Here is a 24,390-nt window from a genome sequence, read left to right on the forward strand (position 1 = left end):
TGGTAGAAGAAAATCCCTGGGAAGAATTTTTGGGGACAGCTAAGCCTGGGAAAAATCTTGCGAATGAGCACGAAGTTTAATTGTGTTGTTTTAGTTAAGAAGACCAAACTTCAGTGAGGACTTTTCACTCATTTAAAGACATACATTATGCTTTAAGGTGGGTGGGTATTTTACTCACTTGCTCCTAACTTATTACATAAACAAATGATATAAATATAACAATTTAATCTCTTTATAAATAATTTCCTTTTGTCTGTCCTCATAGGGCAGCCTATTGATGTTGAATGTGTAGGTCCTATAAAGCCTTATGAGGTCCTGAAGGGGGAGAACCAACAGAGAAGTTGAGAACTTCTGTTAGTAAGAACTTCGAGGATGTAATTTTCTAGTATTTACTGAGATTCTCCTTAAGAGTGTCGATAACTTTGGAGAATTGGTGATGTAATGGCCTCTGAGATTCATGGAGATTCCATAAAGAATAAATGACCTAGAGAATATATGCAGGAGTTATTGAAACCCAGGAAAAATGCCTCTGAAGAAGTCTCATACTCAGACAATGATAAAAATCTTTTTTTTTCCCTCCCAGTTCTTTAGGAAACCAGAAAGAAGGTAATAATTTTGAAGTTGTTTGCTTTTATTGTTAATATTCCTTAGGTACTGTCAAGCACAAAAAAATGTTATTCTCTGCAGAGATGACAAAAATTATTCTCAACTCTCCCTATATTAGTCATGTCCATTTACAATGCATAAAAGTTATTAGTGACCTTCAAGCACTGGACATGTACTGAAAACAAGAAAAGAATGTTCATATTTAAGTCTAAAAATAGATGCCATATAGCCAATTTTTATTTCTAATGTAACTCTTCAGTTTGAGCCCCAGTTTCTGTTTCTATGATTTTTGAAGGGGTACTTCTCTAAGGGTCAACTTGGAGGTTTCCTTGAAGTTTTAGGAGAGCCAAGGGCAAATCTGAATCTAGCCCTTAGAGGTCAGTTTTAGAAGAGTTTTGTGTGACTGGTGGTGTTGTCCATGAAGGTATTGCTGAAGACAGTCTGAATCCTACCAGGTACAGGGCAGGACGAAGGCACTTTAGTGTCCCTGAAGTATCCCATGGTCATGTCAGGTTAGAAGTGCTCAAGGACTTTTCATGTGGGAGGCTTTGGCAGAAGAGCACAGTGGTTTGCCTGCTTACAATTTGTGCCAAAGATGCTGAGAACTAGGTGGTTTCGTATTTTTAAAAGATGGAATTGAAATCTAACCCAGACAGCTGACTAACATCTTGAGACACAGGCAGTTTGGGTCAATCTGGATGACTGGCAAGTTTAATTACAGCATTTGATGACTATTTTACAGCACTTAAGCCTCTCTGAACTTCACAATGGATGGAAGTGTTGAAAGGCTGTGAAACATGTTCAGCTAAAAATGAACAAAAAAGATGATGCTTCCAACACTCTTAGTGGTACCTGGCATTTATTTGAAGGCTGATATTGCACACAGTACTGCTATATCTTTGACTCCAGGTTTCTGCTTAAAAAGTACTGGATTTCTATGAGAACAATGGACAATCCTATGGGTGTTTGCCTGATTGAAGCCTCCACTCCCCTCTTCAGAAACACATTTCCTTTGCTGTTTCCTGTATGATCCTGTTTGTTACAGTAATGCATTCAAGACCGGTGGAGAGTGAGACAGGTGAGACAAATATTGCATCCTAAACAGAGGGTAGGATAACACCATAGCTGTCTAGAGAGAAAAATGGCACAGAAGAAATGATAGAGGCAGTACCTGAGAGCTCAGGACCACTGAAGTGTGTGAAGGATTTTCAAAAGCTATTAGAGAAAATTCAGTCCTAGTGATGAGGCCAAAGGTCTCCTCTATCTGAGGAGATGTTCCATAAGGGTGAATGTGAAATGTGAAAGAAAGCACACAGAGCAGGGCAGTGGCCTAACTCATCCAGCCTCAGAAAACCTTCAATATTTTGGAATGCAAAACTAGAGATCAGGACAGAAATTTCATTAATATTCATCCAGCTTTTTACATCAAAATGTTTCCAGCTTAATGAATGTTTCTCCAACCAAGAGAGCAGACAGAAAACAGTAGCTTGAGAAAAACCTCCTAATTCACAGTGGTGGGTTTGAGCCCAGCTATTTGATTTCTACAGTCAATGAATTCTAGTGAATTCCTGAAGAAATAACTAATTGAAAAAAATGATGATAGCTAAGATAAAGATAACAGGCAACAATGTTCAGCCTCAAAAATTGACTAGTCTTTCTGGAAAACATGCAGTCTGGACAATTGCAACAGCTACTAAAGTCAAGTCAGCAAGGCAGAAAGCAGCAACTTGTCACATGTCTAGACAAAACCAGACTGTTCCTTGCAAGGATGTGATGTTCAAACCAAATACATGGTCTGAGATCTGCCAACAAAGAATTATTGAGCAAATAATTTCAAAGAGGAGATAGCATTTTCATTAAAACAAAATAACAAAATGCTTCCTGTTTCATAAACAGGAATCAGGGAGAAATTAAGTCACCAAATTATCTGCTGCAGTGGACCACTGTAAGAACAAGTGCTCTGATCCTCTTTAGCAAGTGCACAACTGGAAATGAGAAGCAGAACGTGGAACTCTCACAGTGCAGGCAAAAAGACTTTCTTGCATTTTTTTTCACAAAGGCAGAGTATCAAGCTCTATCAGATGTACTGAGTGGTGATTACAAATTACTGAAATTGAAAAGAATCCACCATAATTGTTGGAATTCCCTCTTTAAGAATGTCAATCTCCAGGGTCAGAAAAGACTAGAATATGTAACAGACAGCATACATGAGCTTTAAGGCTCCATATTAAACACATCATAGATGTTCACTGTTCTGAGATAATAATTTTTTAAACTCACTCTCATCATTATTTACAAGGAGATGGGGTGTTGGGAGTAGCCACCAGGAGCATAGGATAGCTGCTGCAAATCAGAAATGCAGAAACAATTTTCCTAAGCCAGAGATTCCAGCTTTCATGGCTTCTTCATCAGCAAGAATTCTGGGCTTACTTTTCTTACCTGGCTTTCTCCAATGCGACACAGGTAGTGACAGAACAGAGAAAGGGGACAAGGCAGAGAACAATACAGGAGATACCAACCATCCCTAGGGAGAGATCCTTTTTACCACAATGTAGCATTCAAGGGAGCTGTATTTTGAGTGCAAGTTCCAAATGTAATGTTTTGAGCTCAAAATCCTCTAGAAGAAACCACAATTTGTGATGGAACATCCTCATAGTGAGCGGATTTGGACAGAAAACACAATACAGCAGTAAGAGTGAGTTTAAAAGATTATTATTACAGAACAACAGTGGATATCTATAGTGTGCTGAAGGAATGGTACAGTCTTGTAACTAAAATGGTGTACAGAAAATAAAATGGATTTTTATTGTAATATTCACTGAATCATGGAGAGTGATGAGCATGCAGGCACTGAGCACTGGTGGTAGCTTAGTAAATGGAAGTCTGAGTCATTTCTGGATTATTGCTCTAACACAGTGCCAGGGGATACTGTGTTGCTGGAGATATCATTATTTCTCTGAGATATTTTGTCATTTATATTGCATGTTTCATTCCAGAAGATGACAATTACTCTATTTCAAAGAGGACAAAATCAAAAGGCCAGCTTATAACTTGACCCTAGAGGGGTACAAGAGGGAATAAAATATATCTGGTGCACCTTTGAGCAGAATTTTTTATGAAGCACAATGGTGGAGGAGTTGAAAGGGCATCTCCCCAATGCTTGCTTCACCAGCTGAGCAGTGAGGACAGACATGAGAAAGGGAGGAAGGCTCCACACTCCTCACATGCCAAATTGCACATAAGGAGCAGAGAACTAATAATCTCCTTATTTTGAAAGCAGGAAAGGCAGATTGGGTATTGTATTGATATATTGTCTGCAGAGGTACAAAAGTTGTTCCACCTTCCCCTGTTCAGCTGCCTGCATATGTACTGCAGTCAGCTCCTGTTTAGGCAGAGACAATCATAAGAAATTAGAGAACACTAATAAAAGCACAAATCCTGCCTGTTTTAAAAACTCATAAAACTTTTCCTATAACACAGCACAGGAGATATGATGTTTGACTTAAATTCGTGATTAAATAAATACATTCTGCCTACCTAAAATTCATTTCTTGTTTTGATTTGATGAGTGCATCATGCTTGGTTTCTATTTAGTGCAATGAAGAATATTGTATTAAAATGGAATCTGTATATGGTGAAATTCATTTAAGAAATATTCTGATATACACGTCTCCCTGGTTTCCAACAAGAACCCTGTGACTTTCCCCCATGGCCCAAGTCTCCTGTCACCATAATCCCTTCTGGCTCTTCCACCCTGAAATGCTGCTCCTCTTTCCCCAAGCACAGCAGCTCATTCTGGGAGCTTCACTGTGAAACATTTGGGAAAGACCCCTGAGGATGTGGGAGAGTGGCAGCTGCAGAGTAGGGGAAGGGATTTTCACATGAGAGGGATGGTGATTTATGGCCTTAATTGACAATTAGTATCTCAGCATCACAAACCCAGGCAGATAACCATAGCACTTTTAATTCTTTCAGAAATTACTACCCTAGATAATCCATTTACACCAAGTCCAAGGGTTGGACTTGATGATCTCAGAGGTCTTTTCCAACCCAATCAATTCTATGATTCTATATTTTTATCTACAGCCCCAAGATGTGTTCTGAAGTTACCATTTCCAACTGGACGATCTATTTTCCAGTAAAAACAAAAATCAGATACAAATGGAAGAGGAAAGAAGTGCCAGCACTGTGTTAATTACCACACTGTGCAGACAACTACCGTTCACAGGCAAAATTTAAGGGTCAGCAAAATAGTTATTTAAATTGTGTACAGAGATAACATGAGACGGGACCTGGGCTAATGACTGTGTGTAGACTGGTGATCCCCTACTTGTTTCTGATCCTGGACAATAACTTGTTTGGCATTAAGAATTTGGGCAGCATCATACTTTACCCTCTCTAATGGCCTTCAGCCCTAACTTTTTAATTTCCTGTAGGTCTCAGCAGAATGAGAAGGTCTCCCAAGCTTTTTGTTGCTGCCTAACCTGTGCACTGTGGACTGGGGACTCAAGAGCTTAAGGGGTGGTGGATGAAGAATTACCCGACTTGACTGTGGGTTTTCCTGCTTGTTATAGTTTGCAGGGGTGAGATATGTATTACTGCCATCTCAATTCTATTTTTTGTATTATTTTAATTTTAGTAGAAACCAAGTTAATACCAGTGACTTCACTTACAGGTGTGCACATAAACACACACACAAACTCCATCAACAAAACTGTGTTCTCAAAGCATCTTTTATTATATTTCATCTCTTATTATTATGCTTAATAATAATTTTATTCATATTGTTGCATTTTTATATTTTATTATTTTCACTTTCTCATTTAAATCCAACAGAATTGCCAGGGTGGGAAATAAAGACGTTCCGGACGCGGTGGCAGCAGGAAGGGCTCTCCGAAACCTCGCTCCAGAGCCGCCCCAGTCCGCTAGGATTAAATAATAACAACAAAAACACATCTCCATCCAGGCTGCCTCCTCTCCGCAGCTCCCGCAGAGATCCCTGCCCGCTCCAGAAACAAAAATAGCGCGGCATTAATTACCGGGACGGGGCTACCCGCCGGGAGGGCTGCGGGACACGGGGGAGCCGCGGCCTGTCCTACCCGGCCCGGGGCGGCGGCGAAGGGAAGCGGAGGGGAGGGAAGCGGAGGGAAGGGGAGGGAAGGGAAGGGAAGCGGAGGGAAGGAGGGAGGAGGGGGCGAACCCTGCCCTCTGCCCTCTGACCGCCGCCGCCCGCAGCATGGGGAAGACGGAAGCGGCGGAGCCGGCCCGGCAGGCCGGGCAGTGGCGGGGGGGCAGCGCGGCGAGAGGCTGAGGCAGGACGGGCGGACGGACAGAGGGACAGACGGACAGAGGGAGGGCGGCCCGGGCCGAGCCCCCCGCCGGCGGGCAGGGGAGGCCGCGCCGTGCTCGGGTGATGCCCTGCGGGCCCGGCGGCAGCGGGGCCGGCGCTGCGGGGCAGCGGCACCCCCGGCCATGCGGCCCCGCGGGGCGGGCAGAGCCGCCCGCGGCCGGCGGCGATAGGAGGGCAGGGACCAGCCCGGCCCGGAGGGGGCCCCGCCGAAAGTGCCCTTACCCAGCCCCCCGGGGCTGACAGACGCCGTGTTTGCTGCTCCTGCTGCTACTCCGAGCTGCTGAGATGATGCTGGCAGAGCAAGCCCAGAAGTGGTTCCCAACTCATGTGCAAGTTACGGTCCTTCAAGCCAAAGGTCTGAAGCCAAAAGGTAAAAATGGCAGCAACGATGCCTACACCATCATCCAGCTGGGCAAGGAGAAGTACTCCACCTCGGTGGCCGAGAAGACCCTGGATCCCATCTGGAAGGAGGAGGCCTCCTTCGAGCTCCCTGGATTACTCATGCAGGAGAATCCAGAAAAATACATCCTCTACCTGATTGTCATGCACAGGTCGCTGGTGGGGCTGGACAGGTTTTTGGGACAGGTGGCCATAAGTCTGAATGACATATTTGAAGACAAGCAAAGGCGGAAAACAGAGTAAGTGATGGTTGGTGTTGTTTTATTATAATTTGTATTCCATGTACAGTTGCACTTGGAGATGGTGGGAAATAGTAGCCTTACTATTGATGGACTTTGAAATGAAATCAGAACATTTCTGTCTTCAATGCTGTGGTCAAACCCTTTAATGTATACAGTTATGTCATTTTGGCCTGACCTCTTCCAGATAAGTCTTCTGTAATCCCAGTGGTTGCCTTGCACAGGGAAGGAGTGTCAGCAACATTAACTTATTTGACAAATTCTTGTGTGTAACATGAACTCATTATAGTCTGTTTTTCTAAGGATTTTTCTTTGTTCTGCACAGGGCCATATCCCCCTTCAACTCCTACCTGAGTTTAAACCATGCACGAGATTCAGATGCCCTCGAAGCCTGGTGTTGTTCTCTTTAAAATTGTTTTCCTTCAGTTACTGCAACCAAGCGTTGTTATAAATATTTAATATTTATGTTTTAGTGGTCAATGAACTGTGACTTAATGAAGGCTTGCCACAACAGTGCAGTGCTTTGCTGATCCTGGTTAATCCTAGGCCACGATCCTGCCTCTGCACTGTACACAGGCCTCGCCAGAGAAGACTGAAGAGAAATTTCAGCTGTTGTGGTGGCTTCCATCATTGCCTACATAAGCCTTTGTCAAATAAAGTTGCTATTTGCCAGAAAATTCGGGCGCTGGAATGCAAAGAAAGGATATTTAAAAAAAGCATTATAGCAATTTGTTAATGTGAAGTGTTATCTAGTATTCTGGTTTTTTCAACTAAGTAAGTAAAGTTGTTGTAGTTCCTAGTTAGAACATGGTTGCACAAAGGTGTTTGGTACAGCGTAATTTATCCTCTGAAGTGTGTGGGAATGAACTGTAGGTTTGAGTGTACTGCAGGCATGCCTGGGACTGCACCCCTTGGGTTTGTCTCAGTTATGGTTGTCCCACAAAAGTTGTCTCAGAACATCATGGAGACCTCCAAGTGAGCTCTGTGTAGTAAATGGCATATGAACACTGACAGATCTTTCTGTCAGGGTGAAAAAGTTCCTGCTCCAGGTGCTTTTCCTCCTCTAGTGTCTCTTCAGTAGAGTAGAAAGGCTCCTGTGCCCAAATCTCAGCTGTTGAATTTGAAGTCTGGTGCTCGCAGTGATGGATGGTGGGTCTGTGGGGAGGTGCTGGACGGTGCATCAAAGCGACTAAAAGACATCCCTTGTCTGTCACTGTGCTGGGGTGAGAACTTCCAGCAGAGTTGGTTCAGGCCATTGGAGGTGGAAATCCACTGCAGCAACACCAGCCAGGTCTTGATGGTCAGGCAGCTGTTTCTGAGAAACCACCTCAAATCTGGTCCTGCTTCTGTACAGGGGCTGCAGTTGAAGGAGCACCAAAGACAAGTCCAAACTCTCTTTGCCTTGGTGTTTGTTTACATTTGTAAACTAAATATTTAGCTAAACGGTATGTTTACAGACCATATAATAGGAAAGAAGAGGCCTCTGCAGAATCTCTTGTGGACTCATTGTCTGGAGTATTATGCTTTTTAATTGCTTGTCTTTTTAGGGACAAACCAGTTATCTTGATGCAATACATGGTAATGCCTGTAGCCTCGGGGTCTTAATTTCTATTTACACTTGACTCAAGAAGTTTCACTGCTCTTTAGGCATGCATCTTAAAAATTCTTTAGTCATTAGTTGTAATAATTGTCTTGCAAGTCAGTAGGCAGCTGCCTTAGTTGCAAGACTTAGATGCTCTACAGAAAAAAGGTGAATGAATGAGGAATGCTACTACGTGTAAAGACTGTGAATCTAGTTAGAAATATATATTCAAAAATTGGAGGCAAATATGTAATTATTCATGTGTTACTGTGAGTAATAAATCCTAGAGAAAGAATTGTTGGATCCTGCACTGATTTTAGTGAAAGTAGTATTTGAGACTTACTAAATTATTCCAGAAATTCTCAAGTGGAGTAATTAACATAGTCCTTGTGATAGTTAAACAAACATCAAAAGTGCAGATCTCTGCACTGTTTTTATAAGCACAGCTTCATAGGTGTTCTTTATTTTTTCATTTCTTTCTCTGAAGTGGGAGAGAGGAACTCCTACTATGTGAACGTGGAGCAATTCTTCCCAGACCACCACTAAAACCACCAGGGCTCCCCAAAAAATCTGTATTGCCCACGAGCTGTGCTGCACAAGATGGGGGCCTCTGGGGAAATTTTTACAAACAGCCTAAGTCCTTTTTTCAGAAGTTACTTGAGCATTTAAGATTACAAATCTTATTAAAAGTTGATGGGTGTTAGGCTTGTAGAGCCGAACAGCCGTACTTGTAAAAGTCTTATGTAAGTGTAAAAGTGTGGCTTGTGGGACTTTTGGCAGCCTGTGCTCACTTAATGCTGATTTAAATTCTTATGAGGAAGGAGCCACTGAAAGTCCAGTTTTCCTGTTGCTGCCTTTAGGTGCTTAGAAACTCAAAAATGCCCTTTCTGAAACTCACTTTTCTAAACAAAAACCCAACAGTGAGTCAGATATTTTTGTAAGTTTTCATGGCTGTTTGTTTGTGTTGTTGCTGTCCCTTTCACCATAACTTGGAGGTGTGGATACAATATTGGTCCATGTGTGCAGGAGGAGGGCAAACTTGCAACAATATATTTGCAAATACGATCTCAAACAAAGCACTCTTTTTTTTCCCTTGTCCTTTATTAAATCCTTTTTGATACAAAATACTCCTAGTCCTGTGTTGGCAGTAAACTGAGGGGTAATATAGTTGGACCTGAAGGCCTTGTAGCTGTGACTGTGGTGTGGGAACTGAGACACCCAGTGCCTTTCAAGACCAAGTCCAATGTCTTTGTTACAAAAAAATTCTGATGGTTGAAAGCTATATTCATTGTTTCAGAAACACTAATCTGTTTTATTAAGCAATGTTTTTACTTTCAAATATGTTCAACAGGCTTGTGCTGTTATTAAATCCAGAGTTATTTTCTTATGTTGATGTAACCTTAACATTTCTTGCTTTGTTTGGGGATGAATGAGATCCAGTTATTTGATGAAGTGTCTATTGGTAATATTTCTACTTTTTAATATATTTAATAGCTTCCTCTTTCCAACACAGCTGTACATATGGTGCTGTAAGAGACAGACTCAAGAGTCACCAGGGTATTGCAAAAAAGATATTTAATATTCTGCACAATGCTGAACCCTGTCAGCAATTCCCTGGTGCTTTTTTACTAAGGAGGTATGAGAAGTGAAGGCTACCAGCTGATTTTGAATTCCTCAGAAGACCGTGGCTTGTGTGAGATTCGGCTTTTTTATATTTTTTTTAAAATTTAATATTTTATAATTTGGATGAAATAAATTTCAAAAAATCACTGCGGATTCAGGAACACTATGTTAGGGAAAAATAATCCTTTTTTTTTCCTGTGTAGCTTTTTTTACTGTCCATCACATCTGAAGAAAAGTATTCCCCACAGTTAAGTTTTCAGGCAGAGGCCTCATGATTGGATTTGCACATCTTGTGTTCTAATAAACTTGCTCTGGCTCAAGACTTAATGAAACAAAGCGATCTATTTTCTACAGCTTGATAGTGAAAGTTTTGTACGCACCACCATGCAATGTCCTTTTCCTTTCTGAAACTGGAGATTTTTCAGATTATTAAAAATAAAAATTCCTGGAACAGTTAGATCCAGATGCGGCTCAGATGGCCCCTTTGTAAGACTCTTCCAGAGATTTCATCCAAAGCATCTTCAGGATCCTGGTTCATTTTCTTTCTGTCTTGGTTCAAAGATGCCCATCACACTGTGCAAGTTCGTAAATTTGTGTCTCTGCCATAGAGCAGAAATGGACAGGGATTTTTTACTTCTCTTTTCTCAGAGCTGAAAACTTGGCTCCTGATGCTGAGTGATTTTACTGGGGTTTTTTAACAGTTCAAAAAGCTTGGGAGTTACTGCTCTACTGGAAGTGTATTTAGCATAAGTTTTCGAATGTCAGAGTTCTGACATGACTTTTATTTCTTGTAGTAACATCGTGTAGGTTTTTTAATTCATCCTGACAAATACATGACAATTTTTGTGGTTTGCTCTTGCAAAATAAATAGAACTCTTCTACTCTTGCATTTGAAATGTAAATTGTGAGCAACAAATGTCTTGTTTTAAAGCATATGTACTTTTTTATAGTAATTTCAGTTCAGTTATAATTCATAGCTGCCTTAATGCTTCTAATAATCTGACTGCATAACATCAAAACAGACTTTTGAATTACCATGGAATAAAAATAATACTCATTTACTCACATTTCTTAATTTGCTGAAGTATTTTCTACTTCTTTTTTATAATGACTCTGCTTTTTTTTTCACCTGTGGGCTAAAAGAACACAGCAGTAGAAGAGCAAATTTCTGTTATATTTCACCATGATGTAACTTATTTCATCAGCTTTTGCTTCATCCTTGTTACTAATTCCACTCTGTTTGTTGTCCATTCCTTGATTAGCTTTCCTGGACAGCTAATTTTTTGGATATTCAGCTGATTTAAGATGTTCTAAATTTGAGGAGGGAGGTGATGTAGAGTTACTGTTTCTTATGGAAATAACAGAGGAGACACCTTTTGTTTGTGATTTAGTTCCTCTTCTGGCTGGAGTCTCCAATACCTCAACAACACTCTCTTTACATACACAAACATAAAATTTGCAGCACTGTTGTTAAAAAAATGCTTATTTGAGGATAATACAGTGAAGGAATCTTGGCCCCCTCTGAGATAGTTCTTAACTTACATTGATCATAAAAAATATTCAAAACCAGCTTCTCAAGCAAACAAAAAGAACGATTGACCACGATCAATACCCCAGTGTTGTAGGCACTTTAGTTCTGCTGAGCTTCCTGAAAGATATGCAAATAGTTTGTCTTCCTCCAAATTAATGTGAGTTCTTTCTTGGCAGCCTCCCTCTTGGATATGGACAGGTTCCCTCTTCAGCTGCCTCTGCTCTGTCCCCTCTCTCATCTGTAGCAGCAGAAGCAAGAGGGAGGCACTCGAATAGTGGGCTTCAAATACAACTTGAATTATGAACAAGCAAATAACTAGTAAATAAATATGTGTTATGGGCTCAAGGTTGTTAATAAGTAGTGCCCTTTAAATAATATTTCTACAAAACATAACACAGTGTTATGTGCTAATTTTTAGTCTTTAGTCTTAAATTTATTTTAAACCAGAAGGATGCACTTTAATGCTAAACCTCAGTAGTAGTGGAAATGACAGGCTGTAAGCAAGAGAAGAATCTTGTTCCACTGAAGTCAAAAGCGGGAAAAGCAGTAACTGAGAAATCTGGAGAAGGAACAGAAATAAAGAGCGGTCTGGAGATTCCATACGAGTTGGTTTGTTCCACCACTCAGTAAATGTGAAAAAAATGAAGGAGTTAGTAGTGAGGAACACAAGAGAATGATGGTTATGGAAGAAAACAAAAAGTCCTGCCCAACTATAGCTTTATGGAGTTATATTGATATTTCCAAATTATCTGGTAATATTCCCAGCATTTACATTTTGACAACAAATGCACACACATCCTCTGAATAAGTCATAAGTCTGGGTCAATTTAAGTGCCGTGTGGATTGAAATGTTTCCCCATTGTCTGTGCACACACACTCAACTGAAATAACTGGCCTTAATTCTCACACCTTCAGTTATTTTGTTTCTAAAATAAAAATATTCACACATAGCCTTTAGCTGAAATAATAGGTAAACTAAGATCATTTTAATTACTTTGCTTCCAGTTGATGTCAGTTACCCCCATAGTGAGAGTGTTGTATCTGTCAGTTCCCAGATGTTTTGTGATACTATGTCACTGTAATATTTATTTTAAACTCTACTTTGAATATGTCACTTCAGTTGGCTTCCAGAAAGTGACAGTATTCATCTTTGTGAGTGTCATCACTTCCTTTAATAAATAATGAGTTTTCTTCTTAATTTCCCCTCATGCATGATGTAATCTGTGCTCAGCCCCTTGCCTTAATTTTCCTATTTGCTGACTTTCGGGGCAGTCACTCATTTGTGGTATCAGAATGATTTATCACCAAACATACTTCTGCATTTTTCAAAGGGCATATGCTGCTAATGAAAATGTCAGACAGTTCTGGGCTTTGGATGTTGGTTTTTATCAATTAGCTGTGGACATTTTTGTGGGTGGGATTTTGTGAAGACAGTTCCTTCAGTGTATGTAAGATGAAGTACTTTTTTCCTCTTACAGCTGATGAACATATTCTATCATTGGGATTCTGATGGTCTTTTCCAGGGATAGGTTTAGAAGTATTTGCTGGTATAGAAAATTCCCCTTGTTACTGTGTAGCAGTTTAAAGGTGCTTAAATCAGAATGCTGATTTTCATATGTGAAATCAAGATTAGAAGCCTTAGGGATGCTGTCAGGATTACGTGGCTTTTAGCAGAACTCCTTCAGTAATTTGGGAATTAAAGATTCTGCAAAATTCTTTGGGTGCAATCTAATGCTTCCAGCAAAACAAAACTATATCAGCCCAATAGATAATTATTGAGTAGAGAGAAGGCAGAGCAGTGTATTTGAGAAGGAGGAAAATGAGTGAGAAAATTCCTTGAATACTTTCCATCTTTGGCACTGGGAAGAAGACGGAGTCAGGAGATCATCTGTCATATAAAGGTTGAATTGCTGGCTAGAAGACTTAGGATTCCTGTTGAAATTGGTAGACAAGTTACCCAGTGGTTTTGGAGGCAGTTAAAGTATATAATTAAAATGTAACTGAAATTATGTAGTGGTTTTTCTTACCCATGCTGTTACTGTTTTTCTTACTCATACTGTCAGCCTGTCCTGCTCATGGTGAGCAGAATAGGCTGCGTAATGCTGCTTCAAGGGAAAAAGAGGGATATGACTTGGAACTGTCAAATTCCATGGCAGATTTGGAGGACAAATGAAATTAGAAAAGGGGAGGGAAAAATGTTATAGACAATGTGTGGTAAATGTAAGGATTTGTGTAGATCCCTAGCTATTTAAATGGAATAGACAGGCCAGAATTTTGTAACTTGCTCATTTATAGTAGCTTATTTCAGTCTTCTCCTTCACTCTTCCTGCCTATCTTTACTAAGGTAGAGGGTTCACTATTGCTAATACTGCACAATTTAACAGTATGCAGAAGATGGTTATTGCCTTTCCTGGAAAAAAAAAGGGAGTTTGCTTTATTGCAAACTTACCAAAATTGTAGGTATGGCAGGTAATTTTGTCTTGGTTAGAAAGTAGCCATCTTTCCTCGGGGCTGCCTGGTCAGCAGGATTTTTCCTATTTCAGCCTTGCATGTTGATTCTCTCTTTGCATGTTCAAAAAATTGTCAGCATACAGAGTGGCAATTACATGAAAAGAAACATTATCAGAGCCCAGTGTAAGTCAGGCAAAGCCCATTAGCAGACTAAAAAACAGATGAGAGAAGGAAGCAAGGGTTGTCCTGATGGAAGCCATAGGGGAAAATTGGAAATTAGAGTGTGTATGGAGGACATTGCCCTACAGAACATTCGAAGGTGAGAGCAAGAAGTATGAATGTGATTCAGAAGGCAATAGGGCTTCCTTTGAAGTTGGGAAAATTTGCCAGACTTAGTACAAGGTCTGGTTAAATAAAGACTGTCTGCAAGACTGGATGTAATATTTGGTTATTAAATAAAAGGGCATCTGCTCTCATAAAAGCCACCCTGTTTTGTTCATATATGTTATTGGCTATTTTCCTACTTTGTACAGGCTTTCTGTAGAATAAGTTCATGGCAGCCTGACAAATGGAGCATTTATTGTGGCTAAAAGTACTGTAAACAAAACCAAAATAGCACGTTTTATTGGCTTTTATAATACATTACAATTTTTTAAATTGGCAGTGGTATAGTGGAATTTAGTATTTTAGGACTGAAATGTTATCTGCAAACAGTGGACTTCATTTTCCAGTTCTTTTTTCTGTTACATACAGTGCTGTTTTTTCTATTTGTTGCTCACGCCCATGTGTTGTCGAAACAGATTCTAATAAGAAACATTTACAAACTCAGTTGCTCCTTCACCTGCAGCTCCACACAAATGCATTGCCTGCATTTGTTCTCATCTGTTTAAAAAAGTAATTAGTTGCCTTTGAATTTGAAGGAAATCATGATTGGAGTCTGCTTCTCATATTGTTTTGTTATGAGCTGAAGCATATGGAACCTTCATTATAACTAAAACAAGATAAACTCTCCAAGGTAACAAAGAAACCTCCTTGAAATGCCTAGGAAAATTAAATATCTGTCTTTTATACAAAGATTTGATCCAGCAATCATTATTCAAATAGAAATTCCACTGAAGTCCTGAGGAATTTTGCTGGAGTAAAAGAGTTTATGATTAAATTCTGTTGGAATCAGTAGTAGTCTTGAACCTGGTCCCAGCAGGTCTGAGGCTCAGTCCCTTATGCTGTTCTGTTGCCTTCCTGGGGTAAGGGGAGTTTCTTTCTTTTCCCACCTGAACTTACTCTTGCTGGTAAAGAAGAGCTGAATTTCAAAATAATAAGTGGAGGTGTTGCTGTTAGCAGGTGGTAGTGACACAGCATTGTTGGTGATTGATAAAAATGCTAATAATTAAATTAATTTTTAAAATAAAGTACTTTCTTCCACACAACCAAAGCTTAAGAATTTGTATATTAATATTGTTGTAACAAGTGTCATACATCAGTTGAAAGTTTTGTTAGTTCCTAAGTAGGAAGATATGAGAATTCAGCATTATTATCAGAGATACAGTATGATGTTTGAGACCTGTGAGGAGAGGGAAGAAGGGAATGTTTTGTTACAGTGTAGGCCAAGCCATTAAATTTAAATGTCAAAAAATGAGGTCCTCTCTGCCTGTTACATCTCTTGAAACACTGATGAACCTTATTTGTAGTTATGTGTGTGTTTAGTGTCTGTCTAAGGAATCCTGGGAGGACTTTCTCAGTCTTGGGGTGATTTTTGAACTGGGATTTTTTTATCTGCACCAACAGGATCTGTCTGAGCAAGGTTTGCCCATTATGGCTGTGTATTGTTTGTATTTTTATAAGAAGATGTCAACATATTTTCCTTTAAAAAGGAGTTTTGAGTAGAGTAGACTGTCTTGTCTTCCATTTTTGCAATAATATATAGAACAAAATAATTTACTCCTGGTTCTGTTGTGTTTTCTGCAGCAACTCTATAGATGACTTGTTTCTGGAATCAGTTACCAAAGAAGTGAGCATTATTAACTAAAAGGAAAAACAATCCATCTTCTTCAGACACATATTTCCGATTTTGCATTTCATTTAAAATACATAAATGAAGTTACCTCACAACATAAGAAAAGCTTTCTTCCTAAAGGTTTAATTATCCTCCTAAAACTGGTTTAAACTTCTGAGTCTACTCCTCTGGATTCATATTATTCAGTTCCAGGAGAGAGGAGGTCTGATATTTCTTAATTACTCTGGTTCAGTATGAAACATAAAATCTTGTGGACATCGCAAAGCAACAAAAAAGGGCTTAATACTCTCTATCCTTTTGATTATTTCTTTGGTGTGTCACTTCTGCAAGTATTTCTCAACATTATCTTTGCCTGAAAATTTGATTTCAGCTGTCACCCTTAAAAATATTTATGAAATCTGAAAAGAAAGGGAGGGTTGTTTTTCTCCTTTCCTGACCTTGTTTTCTGTATTTGGCAGGATTGAATAATGTATGCATAACTGTGCAATCAATTTTGCATCTGTGCCGATAGGCAATTTAATTTCTTGGTATTCAATTCAAAAGTTACTTCCTTGTGGTGATGAGCTGTTGTGTTAGTCTGTGTGCATGCAATTCTCCTGACAGTGGGTTTGGAGCATTTCGTTGGAGCTGGTGGTTCTGAAATATGCCCTTGTGCCCTTTTTGAAATAGAGAGAGGCTGTGGGTGATGTTTGTGGAGAATGAATTGTCTGTTGGTCATGCATTCGGGTGAGGCTGGGAAGGGAAGATTGAGCCATAATTCTGCAGATGCTTCCATGGGACAATGGAGCACAATAGGGAATGAATAAGACACTTGGATAAAGCTTTTGTTGAGCTGGCAAGGAAGCACACTTGGCTTTTTGAAGCAGATGATCACACCTTTGATCTCTTTTCAAGGAGTGGGGATTTACATCATGGTTCCAAAGCCTGTGGAAATATTTCTGAAGTTAATCCTGAGTGTGACCTGCAAAAGAGAGGATGGCTGTAGATGCACCTCCAAGCTCACAGCTCTGCACCTGGTGCTCCTGGAGTTACTGTCAGCATCCACAGGGATGTGGTTGCAGAACTAACATTGTAGTTTGGTGTTCTGGGGTCTCAGATATTTCTTTGCTTGTTCTGGTGACATAAATCTTAACCAGTGCTTAGAAGGAAAGGACAGAGGCGAAAATGTTTTCTAGTGCATAAACCTGAGCAAAATCAAAGGAGAAAAGGTTACCAGATGAGGTAGTTGCCACATAATATACATTCATATATATCACCACTAAATATAGAACACTTGAAAACTAACAAGTGTTCTTTTAAATAGTAAAATAAAATGTATGTGCATTCATAATTAACATTAGGTGCAAGTTCTCCTTCATAAGCAGGTGTGAGCTCTTTAGCTTTGACAAAGTTTAGGAAGCTTCCACAGTTGATTTTGGTTTTCAAAACAGGTGATCACTGTAAAGAGCTTCATATTTGCTGAGTTACTAAGTTTTCTCTTCAGAAACAAATATAAACAAAGAAGTTTTTTGGTGCAGGAATAGTTGAATCTTTGATACAGGATCTGGGTTTTCATGTTTTAAATTGTACTAACCAGATGCATTAACCAACTAACCAGAGCTTAATGAGTAGCCTCTGCAAAGCACATCTTAACTTCCTCTTTTTCTCCTTTAAGGTGGTTTCCCCTAGAGTCCAGACAAGGCAAGAGAACTAAAGACAGAGGAGAAATAAAGGTCAATATTCAATTTATGAGGAATAATATGACAGCAAGTATGTTTGATTTGTCAATGAAGGACAAAACCAAATCCCCTTTTGCTAAACTAAAAGACAAAATGAAGGGTCGAAAGAACGATGGGACGTTTTCAGATACATCCTCTGCAATCATCCCGAGTACTCACATACCTGATCCAAACGTAGAGTTGTGCACTGGTGAAGTACAAATGAAATCAAAACCAAAAAAACCTTTCCTTTTGGGACCCCAGCGTCTGTCCTCGGCTCATTCCATGTCAGATTTAACGGGACCACACGTCGCCTCAGACAAGGTGAAATCCGGCACCGTTGGCCACTCTCAGCTTTTCAGACGTCAGCTGGAGTCCTTTGGTTCGGTTGATGAAGGTGGTAAGTAAAGCTCATGACCATTACAGTCACAGTTCTCTGCTATTAGAGCACTCAAAACCTGTTTCTTGAATTTATGAAGTAATTACAAAGACAAAAGAGATATTGCTGGCCTGTATTATCACTTCCTTTAGTTGGTGGTAACTCATAATTCCTATTTCTGAGCATAAGAAGTATCTTATTTTGGTGAAAATGTATGATAACATAGCATTTTTTTTTCAATGTTCTCATTTAAGAGCACATTAGAGCAAAAAATTGCGTTCTATGGGGGACTGTAGGCAAAATAGCACCTTGTGAGAAATAAGTTTAATTAAAAAGTTGAAAACTATCACCAACTTTTAAACTTGATTTATACAAAGAACTGAAATACTTTGTTTTGTTCAAAGTTATGCAGCAATAGAATACTGTCTCTTTCTGGAATGGCACACCAGTCATAGCTGTCTTCTCTGCAGAACTTAGTTTTCACACAGGAAACATAAATTTGCTGTAGTATCTATTTAGAAACATTTCTGAACCACAAAGTCAAGTTGTTTATTTTTTTAAACAGCTTAGTTACTCATCAGAATGTTGAACTGACACTCAATTGCAAAGCTTCTAGATCTAGGCTAAAATGGGGTTTCTGTATGTTATAAACTGTGATAATTGTGTTTATTGATAATATACTAATGCCAGATTGTTTGCAGGGAGTCTCAAATCTCCACATAGAAGGACATTAAGTGTTGATACTTCTAAAATGAACCAGCCTGACAGCACAGTTGATGAAGCTGCACTTGAAGCACAAAATGACCCATTTACCAACGTGAGTGCTTCGTTACCCCAAAAATTTGCTACACTGCCAAGACAGAAGAATCCATTTGAAGAAAGCCCAGCAACATGGGATCAAAATATAAGTCTGTTCTCGAAACCCGTCGAAATCAGGAAAGAAATTAAAAAAGAGAAAAAAGAGAAAGTTAGTCTTTTTGAAAGAGTGACTGGGAAAAAAGATAGCAGGAGGTCAGATAAACTTAGCAATGGGGGATCAGACAGTTCTACTGACTTGAAATCACCTAGTGCATTTGGTGAAGCTCATCAGGAGAGTTTTGATTATGAGTCGACTAATCCATTTATGACAAACTTCAAGCCCACAAGCATGTTGCCGTCTTCAAGGTAGGCTTTTGCTGTATTTCAGTCTGGTATCTTGAACATGTTATATAAATGAAAATGTGAAGTGTTGAGGAACACAATCTCTGTGCTTTATATACCTTTAAATCATTGCTCTTTTGCTTTATATCACTGTCTGTTTCTAAGTAAAAGTTAAAACATTTTATATAATTTGATCCTTTCTGCATTTTGAAGTTAGTTTTTATTACTGATATGTAGTGTGAATGATCTTAGGTACTTGCATTTGTGAAAGACCTTGTTTGTGCTTCAGAACGGGGTCTTCTGGAAGTCTTCTCCTGTTCCTGAACACTTATTGCTAATTATTACATTGCCCTAAGTCAGGTTTTTAGAGGAAATAATATCAAGTCTAAGGGAAGGATGAAGGAAATAAGTAAAAGAGTGAAGAAAAGGTGAGTAGTGAAAATAAATCCTCTGTGTGTCAGTTTTTGGGGAAAAACAAATATTTAAGTTATAAATGTTAAGAGTGTAAGTATTAAAGACCATTCTCTTTCTAAATGGGGCACCCACAAGGCCACTTAACCTCACTTGAATTCATTTGGCCCACTGTGGCTTTGCTGAGTTCTGTGTATTCAAATCATTGCCCAAGACAGCACTTTGTGTGCTGAGCAGAATGAATTAAGTAACCAGGGCTGTTAAAAAATTGTTATTTAAAGAATCTGTTTTAATCTTTGTTTGTCTATCAACACTTCACTGGTTTTCCTTAAGGAAAAAAGGAGTTTAACCCACAGTCAGTCTTCTTGTCTTCTTTCTGGTTTTTGTTTGCTGCTGAGGAAGATACACTGTCTGTCTGTCTCTCTCTGTACACACACCATCACATGTACTGTTCCCAAGGGATAAATGTTTAAGAAGTTATATAATTACTTTTTATTAATTTGCATTCCTTTTTTTTTAATTGTATATTGTGTAGTGATGTTCTTATTTTTCAAGGTAATGATTAATTTCTGTTTAGTGATTTAAATTTTATAGAAAATGCACTTAAAATTAAGATGCTTCAAACTGGGAATCTTAACATTGAAAAATAGATCAGTTTTAAATGGAAAAGATGGTTCTAACAAAATTAGCTTTTCCTGTGTATTAATTCCTTAACTAATGACACAGCAGTAGGTTCTTAAAAATAAATAATGAATTGTTTCTTGTTATCTCATTCTTTAAGATTTTAGAACAGAGTGATCTTATTGTATCTGAACTCAGTTTATTCATAGGTTAGAAGGCATCCACTCCTGATTTAAGCTTAGAATCGTTTTATTAAGAAAACTAATCATGGGTGTGATTTAGATAAATGAGCTGAAATGGAACTGCCATAGAAGAAATTTAATTTCTAGAAGTTCATTCAATAAATTATCCTCTTAGTGTCTTCTATGAGTCAGGTCAGTTCCTAGAGTCTTAAATAATATGTTTACTGGGTGTTATTTATTTAATAAAGGATTTCTCTAGATTAGAGGAAGGTTAGGTTGTCTCTTGGTTTGTCAGAAGTTAAACTGCCATTTAAATAAGCTTCTTTAAAGAGAAATAATTTAAATAACAATTAAAACTACATAGCATTTAAATTTTTAAAAATGAAATACTGTATTCAGGCTGATGCTAGATACAAGTAGTAAAATCTTTTGAAGTTCTCGAATGCAGAAGATCTTGATAAATATAAATCTTTAATGGTAATAATGATGGACTTTTTTTCTTTAATTTGTAATTAAAAAGCTCATCACAGTGCCCATTCAGAAGGACTTTTGTCATTTGTTTCCCTCTTTGTATGAGAGTCTCTTTTCCTAGTTCTTGACTTTTATGTAAACATAAACTTTTGATAAGACAAGTAGATATTATTTTATTTTCAAAAAGCAAAAAAAACCCACATTTGACCTTTCTATAAGACAGCTATTATGGAATAACATCTGGCATGTACTAAGTTAACTTAGAAGCTCTTGATTTTTATATGTTCCATTATTATGTCTCTGCGAACCTTTTAGACTTAGTTTACTTTCTTTCAAATGTATCTTGTACAATTATTTTCTTTTGATGTAGAAACTAATACAAAATGTGCATATTTAATAAGTTTACAGTTTCAGTTTACCTTTTATCTGTGGAGGATTTATCGTAGAGAGTCCATTTTTTATTTTTTGAACTAGTAATACTGTGAAGAAGGAATTGTGTGAATCTGTGGGCACAAAATAAACGAGGCTGGGTAACAAATTCAGTATGCAGAAAGCATAGACAGGGAATTTAGACTTTGAGTTGTTTTTTATTTACTCAGCATGCTATTAAGCTCTTTTGGATGGATATAATTTCTGCAAGTAAACCAGGCAGTATATTTTTGTTAACATGTGTCCAAAATCAGGTTCTGCTGTGGGTGAGGTGTTTGCTTTGCAGGTGGATCTCCCAATTAACCCCACTTAGCTAAGCCTTGGTTTGAGTGATGCAACAGTCCTGGGACATGTGAACTGGATTCCTGTCTGATGAAATTCAGCTGGAAAATGTATTGCAGGAACACTCTGTAGCCACAGCAGGACATTCAGTTTATGAGACCAAGCTGGAGATAGAGAAAGGGGGAAGGAAAAAAAATAAAAACAAACTGCAGCAGTCCTCTTCTTCCACCCTCAAAAAAATTGATCAAAACCAGCTCCTTCTTAAGTGTGGTGTGAATGCCACATTCTTAGCACCGATAAAACTGTGTCTGTAACTTAATGGGAGGCTTTTCAGTGACTTTGGTGAGCTCTGGGTTGGTCTCAAGTCCATCCTAGTTAATTGTTTGAATTGTGAAGAACAGCAGCTCATGACATAAACTGCTGGCTGGGTGAGTTGCAGAGCAGAGTTGCTGAATAGCCTTTCACCCAGCCCATCCTTAGCTCCAGTTGGCTGTGTGCATGCTTTGTCACTAATTACTCTGATTTACTGATGTAAAGAGGGAAGATTAGTACATTTTCCACATGTTTCTCAGCTGATGATACAGGAAATGTAGAAGTGGTTCAGTAACACTTACAGAATTTTTTTTCTAAAAGCAAGTGTCCCAGGATTTTTTGAAAATAATTATTTATTTTTTTACTATTATTTGTTACTGTTATTTCCGGAAGGTTTAAGAAGTATTTTGGAAAAAAAACCCCAAAAGCTGCTTGGTTTGTATATAGTACTAGTTGTTTGGAAATCACAAAATATATGCCCCTCATTTCTATTAATCTCTGACCTGTCAAAGACTTGTTCTTTGGCTTGGGCTAAATCACTTATACATGTAAAGTGAGGATGATATTTTGTTATCTCTTGCTAATGCTGAGTGGATAAATGAGTAGTTTTTAATGTTTTTATAGATATGGTATTGCAGTATTACATGAGTGTTAAGATTGGGGGGTTTTATTGTCTGGTGTGAGCATAATACAGATTTTTACAAGCTAATTTCTTGACAGTTTAAAAATTCAGGAGTCTCATAGTGAAACAAAAAAGGCTATTTTTGCAAATAGTTCAAAATCTGTTAGTTCCAGAGGTTTTATGTCATAAAGCCAATGAAGAATTTTTAAGCAAACAATGTGTCTAGTGTTCTTCTAGCCAGCATTTACCAATAATAGCTTTGTCTTCGTAGTTCTTAATCCATTGCTTTGAAACTTTGACCTAATATTGCCTTAAATTGAATTCATTCTTACAATCACTGCTATTGTCATGGCTCTCAAGAGGTTAATTTGCAGTCAGGAGCCACGTGGATTTTGTATTGAACACAGTTAAAGAAACTGAGGGTCCTCCTGGAAAACAAAGATTGTTTTGTGGCATAACCAAACCTTGTGCATCCTTTTTCTGAAATTGTTTTTGTTTAGGAAAATACATGACACTACACTACAGGCTAATAAACTGATGTGAAAATTTCTCAATTTACACCACTTGACAAGTGCTAAAAGAAAAGCATCTTTAATTTTAATGTGTTATTAGGACCTTTTTAGAGAGATTGTACAAGTTATTAACAAGGTCCTCTGAGACAGGAGACGGGTAATTAACAAGACCTACAGAAAGAGAGTTTAGGTAATTAACGAGATCTTAGGCACTGGACACAGGGAGACAAACAATCCAATATTTAAAGCTGACAGGTTGTTACTGGTCTGATCAAATTCCAGATCTGGAAAACTGAATTGCTACGTATGTGTGAGCTTTCTACTAAACATTATATATAATGTTATTTATAATTATGTATAGAAAACACACATACACAAACAATGTGTGTGTTTGTATATACACATATATGTATACACATATTGAGAGGCACTGAAAAAAACCCTTTTAAAGTATGACATAAATATTGTTACACTTCAGAGAAAAGGACGTAAAGCTTGTGCCTACAGACCAATTACACATTATCTCAAGTTCTGACAATAAGTACATTACATTCTAAGCAATGTGGAAATGGAATTGCGGAGGAGAAAGAAATGTGAATTTTGCTAGGATTCACTGTAACAATTAGGAACAATGCTCATATTTATAACATTAGTCACTGGTGAATTGGAGCGTAAATTATAAAAATATTGCTTAATTTTTTCTTCTGTGTTCTCTTACTGCTTCAGGCTTTTCTAAAATTTGCAGCTCAAAAAAGAAAAAACCCACCAACTCAACCCTTAAAGTCTTTTGCATCTTTCTGCTTTGTCATTTCTGAACGTGGTTGTTTTTGTCAGCCTCTCTCCCCTGTACTCTCATCACAGATGGCTGTCTCTCCAATGTCACCTGTTCCCAACAAATCAGGATCTGCAGTTTCATTCTTCCCAATGGAGGCAATGTTTGAAATAACCAATGTCACTGCACAGTGATATGCTCATTATTAGATCTCTTAAAAAACAAGTGAGGTGCCATGAAAACATGAGGCTCATGATAAGAGTGATGTGTTTGGCTCATGTGAAGTCTAAAGAACAGCTGACGTCTATTACGTTTCAATAAATACTATTGTTTTTATATGTGATGATAATATAGTTAAAGAAGCTTTTGCAAAATCCTGGTGTTACTCTCTCTGTGTTCCTGCTTGTCACTTGAGCTGTGTTAGCAGAACAGGTGCCTGTCTAGTCAACTGCAGTTGTAAAGTAAAACTTGTTACCTTAAACCACACTGAGGTAAGTTACTAATGCAATAATTTCAACATCATCAAAGATAAGTGATGGTAAATGAGTTCAATCTTGTATAGTTTCTGGCCACAGCTCCCTTGGAATTAAGCCCCAAAGTTGTCTGATCAGAGCAAAGGATTGTATATTTATATGCCAAATGGGTCATCCAGTGTACACTACAATTCACTATTTCTAATTTTCACATGCCCTTTTCAGAGATGTTCTTCTCTAGCAAGTTAATTACTGTGCTTGCTGGTGTAATAAAGCCTGTTCTGACATTTTA

General features: G+C 38.4%; 1 protein-coding gene across 1 annotated transcript in view; it reads left to right on the top strand.

The window, feature by feature from the left end:
• The first annotated feature begins 5,776 nt into the window (after positions 1-5,776).
• The window catches only part of RAB11FIP2 (RAB11 family interacting protein 2), a 33,492-nt gene continuing 14,878 nt past the window's right edge, over positions 5,777-24,390 (top strand). The window contains exons 1-3 of the mRNA XM_071563617.1: positions 5,777-6,594; positions 17,450-17,892; positions 18,573-19,035. Of these exons, the coding sequence (XP_071419718.1) occupies positions 6,242-6,594; positions 17,450-17,892; positions 18,573-19,035 (1,259 nt within the window). The 5' untranslated portion in view covers positions 5,777-6,241. The remainder of the gene's footprint in view (positions 6,595-17,449; positions 17,893-18,572; positions 19,036-24,390) is intronic.

The sequence above is a fragment of the Pithys albifrons genome, chromosome 9 (genome assembly GCF_047495875.1).
Source record: "Pithys albifrons albifrons isolate INPA30051 chromosome 9, PitAlb_v1, whole genome shotgun sequence".
Taxonomy (NCBI): domain Eukaryota; kingdom Metazoa; phylum Chordata; class Aves; order Passeriformes; family Thamnophilidae; genus Pithys; species Pithys albifrons.